The sequence below is a fragment of the Danio aesculapii genome, chromosome 8 (assembly GCF_903798145.1).
Source record: "Danio aesculapii chromosome 8, fDanAes4.1, whole genome shotgun sequence".
Classification (NCBI taxonomy): domain Eukaryota; kingdom Metazoa; phylum Chordata; class Actinopteri; order Cypriniformes; family Danionidae; genus Danio; species Danio aesculapii.
In genome coordinates, this window is record NC_079442.1 from 44,666,182 (window position 1) to 44,672,181 (window position 6,000).

Consider the following 6,000-nt stretch of genomic DNA (forward strand, 5'->3'; position numbering starts at 1 on the left):
ATGCATGCGTGAAGAAAATATGTCTCAATGAAATCCCGTTATCACACGAAAATACATTTTTATAACATAATTGACTGACCAAAAGATAAACGGACGAATCGCTCACCGGCCATGGAAGTCTTTTATCCACTCTTCAATAAGTGTAGAGGGTGGATTAACATTCATCACGTGATCAGTAATCAGATGTGCTATTATTTATAGCTTTAGGTGTTTCTAAAACTAAATCTGTCAGTGTTGTTTTCATTCTCTCATCTTCAGCGCTTTACATTTTCGCGGTTGTAGCTCATGTCATCTGAAAACAGGAGGCGTTGACTGATTGACAGCTGATTTTAACCAATCATTCGTGTTCAGTTCTTAGAGCAGTGGGCCAATAAGAAGAGCGTGAAGGCGGGGCAAGCGCTGAAGGCTTTGTTTACTGCGGCAAGTTGACATGACAAGTTTTAAACTGTTCTTAAAGGCTGCGTTTAAAGTACAAATATGCATTCAGCCTGAATGTGTCCTAAATACTTTACGAATTTCTCAGTAATATCTTTTAAGAATCTGAAAATATTAGCTTTCACTTGTAATACTGAAAAATATTTATTATAATCACTGAAAATTACAAAATTTTTAAATCACTCTCGCGACCCCTTGAAATTATTCTGCGACCCCCGCAGGGGTCGCGACCCCCAGTTTGAGAACCACTGCTCTAACTGGTGGCCCACAGCAGTTATACAGGCCTCAGCCTCCTTTATATTAACTGCATGACAGAAAGAATATTCTAGAGTGTTTAATACAGCTCCAGTCATTAAATATTACCTTTTCAGAGAATGTTTCTGTGTTTAATTATGACTTTGGACAGAGTTCTTCTAGCTCCAGAAGGATTACAATTTCTATAAGCCTTATATACTAGTCAATACTCAGTTGTATTGTGGCCTTAAGAAATGAATGGCAGGAAAATTAAATGCATGAATGTTACATAACATACTCAAAGTGTGGTATATTCATAAACTCATTTCGAGAGGATCACGTGCTTATAATCAACACGGCTGGCTCCTCATTAGCTCCGTAATCTGACCCATTAGATGATTACGGATGCATTATAAATAACCAGAGTTTTTCACTCCAGTTATCTTCGTCTTAAAGCTCCCCCCTTCCACCCTCTTTTTCCGACGGATGACACGGTAGCCCAGCGGCTAGGGCTGTGGCCTCACAGCAAGAACACCACTAGTCCAACTTCCTATAGGACTGGTTGGTGTTTCTGTGCGGAGTTTACATGTTCTCCCCGTGTTCGCGTGGGTTTCCCCCGGTTTCCTCCCACCGTCCAAAAACATAAAACAGTCAATCGACTAAACAAATTATCAATGAAACAACCCTAGTTTACACTTCTCACGCAGCGACAAGCAGGGGAGCTCTCGAGACCTACCTGAGCTCGAACTCCCCTCTCGCCCTTCTAACGGGTGGGAGCCCCGGGCTCGAGGATATTACGAGCTCAGGGCTCTCTCCCGGGACAGCATGCCAAATACGCTTTATTGATTATCAGTTAAGTGTGAACTCTTGAAAAAGGATGTTAAAGAGACGTTCAATTTTTCATTACAATAAAAGGGATTTCCGAAGAAAACAGATTTTCTTCTTATTTATTTTTTCTTTTCTTATCTATTTCTTATATTTATTTCCTTCACTGATGCAGATGTGTAATCTGTGATTAAAACCTCCGCCTCTGTAAAGTGTGTTGCCCTTTTTTCTCACCGTGACTTTCTATGGCGACTCGCGAATTTGGCGATCTACTGAAAATGCCTTCAGGTATGCGCCGTGTGCGCGCGCATTAATCTGCGGTTATCTTCAGGAGGTTGATTTAACGAACTCCTATCAGCTGTTTTGGAACCGACATACTTGCGGTAAGCAGATTTTGGGTTAATCAACCGAGAGTTTAGGGTTTAGCAGATGGTAAGTTAACCCAGCTTTCTGGAATACCCCCCAGATGGAAACTCTTCTTTTGTGTTTACTTTATGATTTAAGTTGTTGCACGTCCACCGGTTCCCACCTCTGAATGAGCAAGCTTTAGCTACTTGTACATTAAGGTAGCGTTCAGAAAAAACAAAACACCCATGAAAAAAATCTACACAGAGGGACATAAACACCTACTGCTAGCGTTTCAGAAGTGTTATTGTAAAGCAACAGCGCGCAGACGTCATTTTGGACAAAAGCGTCTGCAAAATTACATGTAAATGTTTCTGAATGACGCTAGTCAACATTCAGCTTGTGTTTTCAGTTCAGACACACCTATTGAAGACAGCATCAGGTGAATGTTTGTTTAGCCCTGCGGAAACACCCTGCATACAGACGCTTCATTCATCCACCACACTACTGCATACAGAAACACTACACTAGCTCAATTTAGAAAAGCAGATCACTGGAAAACTGGTATTTCTGGCTATAAAATAGGCACGATTGTACTATTATTTGAATTAAATTATATTAAAAGATTAGATAGATAAAAAGGAACATTTTAGCAGAGATTAAAAACAAAATATCATTAGAAAAACATAACTCTGATGACAATAAAACTCAGACAGCTTGAATACTAAAGGCAAGATGAACCGGAATTGTGAAACTTGTGATCCTGTTTTGCCAGTTTTCGGTGTGTGCTGAAGTCTTTTCTTCTGTAAAGAAAGTCGTAAATGAGAATGGACTGACGAAGGTATTACACGCCCTCTGCCACGCCTCTGCCACAGGAAACATGTAAAAAGAGCTTGTCTGCAAGATGTCAATGGCAAACATTAATGTTCATACCACAGTTTTACAATGACTGAGGAATGGCAAAGTACTTTAGATGAGCAAATCACTGAAGTGTTTAACCCTTGAATGCACGAGAGCCATTAAGCTTGAGGTTTTGCGCGTATAGCGCAGCTACAAGTACGTTTTTACTCAAAATCAGCAGATAAATAATAAAAAAAAAACTTTAAAGCAAGTTAAGTTTTGTGAACTTTATTTCAGTCATTAACAGTCAACAATTTACACCGTCTATTTAAATCTATGTAAATAAGCAGATTTATAAATATTGCTATGTTTGTTAGTTCTAGATCTATTTTTTTATTTGAAAATTATCCTAGATTAATAAATGCTTATTGTGTGCGGAGTTTGCTGTGATCTAGAAACCATCTTTTATTACAGTGGACATATAAACAATTTACTTGAATGAATGAAGGGCTGCGCAATATATCGTTTCAGCATTGATATCGCAATGTGAGAATCTGCAATAGTCACATCGCAGGATCTGCATTGTTGAGTTGGGATTGTAATTAACCAGAAAACACTGCTTTTTTTTTAGGCCTGCATGTGACTATGCAAGATTTCAAGCGAATTTAAACCATTTGGGCACTAGAAATGATCAAATGTGCAGCTTTAGCAAAGAATAACTGCATTTAATTATTTCTACAATGAAAACTATAGTAGTCAACATTTGAAGGGGATCAAAAAAGTTACTTTTATTTGTCCTGAGACAAGAATGGATTTAGTTAAATATTTAATGAAAGGTTTTAGTGTTATTTTACATTTGATCTTTTAATTTCTTTGCCTCAATACTGTTAGACTCTCCAGAAAACCATAAAGCACATTTTATTTCATTTTTATATTTGTTTTTATGAATTTATGCTTGTAATACGTTTAATATACTTTACACAGGTACAAAATCCTCACAATCTATATAAAATTATAAGAATTCTTTCCAAATAGAGTTATAAGTCATACTGTGAAATTCTATTTATATGGCAATAAACATATCGCAACGTCTTTTCTAATATCGTGCAGCCCTGGAATTAATACAGTTTTGTTTTGAAGTAAAACAAAATACAGACAAAGCTTCACCTTAAATGGAGGGTAAACAAGGACACGTAATGAAAAAAGTGCCAAATTTTGCTCTTAGTTTTTAAGATTTGGTCTCTACACAAAAACTACCCTCACAAAAATAAAGTACTGTAACTATATACAACATGATGATGATGATAATGATAATAATAATAACAACAGTGTCTTTAATATTTACCATGGTACCAAATGACTGATATATGAAGAGTTCAGATGCAAAACCCTCTAAATGCCGTCTGAAATTTTTCCTCCTTAAATGAGAATTTTTCTCAACCTCCTATGTTTATGTTCAGTTGTCACTTGAAAGGCAAAGAAAAGAACTTGTCCGTCACTATAAACGTAAAATTATAAATGTAAAACAAGAGTTGGAGAAAAATGCAAATTTTAGAAGAAAATATCAAAGGGCTTTTAGAGGTTTTTCCATCTAAACTCATATAAATATATATATATAGATAGATAGATAGATAGATAGATAGATAGATATATATATATATATATATATATATATATATATATATATATATATATATATATATATACACTAAGTTGTACGGGAAGCCGGTTTGACATTTAATCTATAACCTGTACTAATATCTATTGTATACTAGTGATACTAGTGCTTATTCATTACATATTAGTGCCTGTTCTTTAGATACTACTGCTTATTCATTAGATAGTAGTGCTTATTCATTAGATATTAGTCCTTTAAAAATATATACTAGTGCTTATTCATAAGACACTAGTTCTTATAAAATACTAGTACTTATTCATTAGATCCTAGAGATTATTCATTAGATACTAATTGAGTAATGAATAAATACTTGTATCTAATAAAAATAACTATTATCTAATGAATAAGCACTAGTATATTTTTTAAAAGCACTTGTATCTAAATAATAAGCACTAGTATCTAATGAATAGGCACTATTAACTAATGAATAAGCACTAGTACTTAATGGAAAAGATACTAAAAATATGCACTAGTATGGGTTATAGATTTAATGTCAAACAGCTTGCCATACATGTTGCTTAAAAACACTATAGTAGATATTTCAAAACATTTTATAGGGATTCAGTTGAAAGAAATACCACATTACCACCTATACCACTGTTGCTACTGTACATTCATAATGAATTAGCATAGGATAAACAAAAATACTTGCAATTTAGTGGATTTACGAAAAAAGTTCCCACACTTTGTGGTGTAAGAACCATAATAGTTTGCTTACCATCACGGTCAAGCTCTTATACTATGGTAATTCAAGATATTTTAAAGAACACCACGGTAATATTTACATTTACATTTAAGAAATGGTTACAGATGACAGCACAATAGCACCATGATACTATGCCGTGTATTTATATTGTGCTACTTGTGGTATAAGCATTTATATGTACAGAATAAAATATAAAAATATTATAATATGGTTTTAACAGTGATGAATATGTAATTTGGATGGTAACTATGGTTACCAAGGTACATTTTCGGCACAGGTTCATTTACATCTTCGATTTATTTGATCTGGCAACCAAATCATCGAGTCCTTACGCCTGGGGTTATAAATAAAGAGCAACACTGATGATAAAATGATGTTTATTACCTTCATTCTGTCTTCGGGAGGATGTTTTGTCTTCACTGTTTCTGTTTGGACTCTCATTGCCTGCTGCTGCCATCATCACCATCAAACATCAACCCAACTCTGCCCACGAAACTCACACGATCTGCGATGATTACCGACTTTAACGTTAATTTCCCCGCCGCTCCTCCATGAAGCGGCTCCCGGAGTCGGTGAACGAGGTGAGAATGATCAGAGATGCTCGAGGAAAAGTGTTGACGTCCCCAAACACACAAGCACTTCCTGGTCGCGTCCGTCCTAGAGAAGTGACCAATCAGACTTCTTCACTTCTTCTTCACTTTCCCGCGTTCTGGACTTACGAAGCGAATGAGCGCCGCCTGAAGACTCAGAACAGACACATTTAGCATAATAAAAGCACCACGTAAATACGTAATACGCAAGCAGCGTGGTATTTATTTGTTTTATCAACATATTTAAAAGTACTTTCATTTGGTTTATCTGGGTCCACCAACAGTCAAAGTGAAAACAGCATGTACAGGCCCGTAGTTAGCCTGGTGAAAGTGGTGGTTCTTTTTTT

The 6,000-nt window shown here is 35.9% G+C and overlaps 1 protein-coding gene across 1 annotated transcript in view; it reads right to left on the bottom strand.

Moving 5' to 3' along the window:
• The window catches only part of slc35a2 (solute carrier family 35 member 2), a 28,735-nt gene extending 22,958 nt beyond the window's left edge, over positions 1-5,777 (bottom strand). The window contains exon 1 of the mRNA XM_056464039.1: positions 5,448-5,777. Coding sequence (XP_056320014.1) covers positions 5,448-5,529 — 82 coding nt within the window. The 5' untranslated portion in view covers positions 5,530-5,777. The remainder of the gene's footprint in view (positions 1-5,447) is intronic.
• Positions 5,778-6,000: the final 223 nt, after the last annotated feature.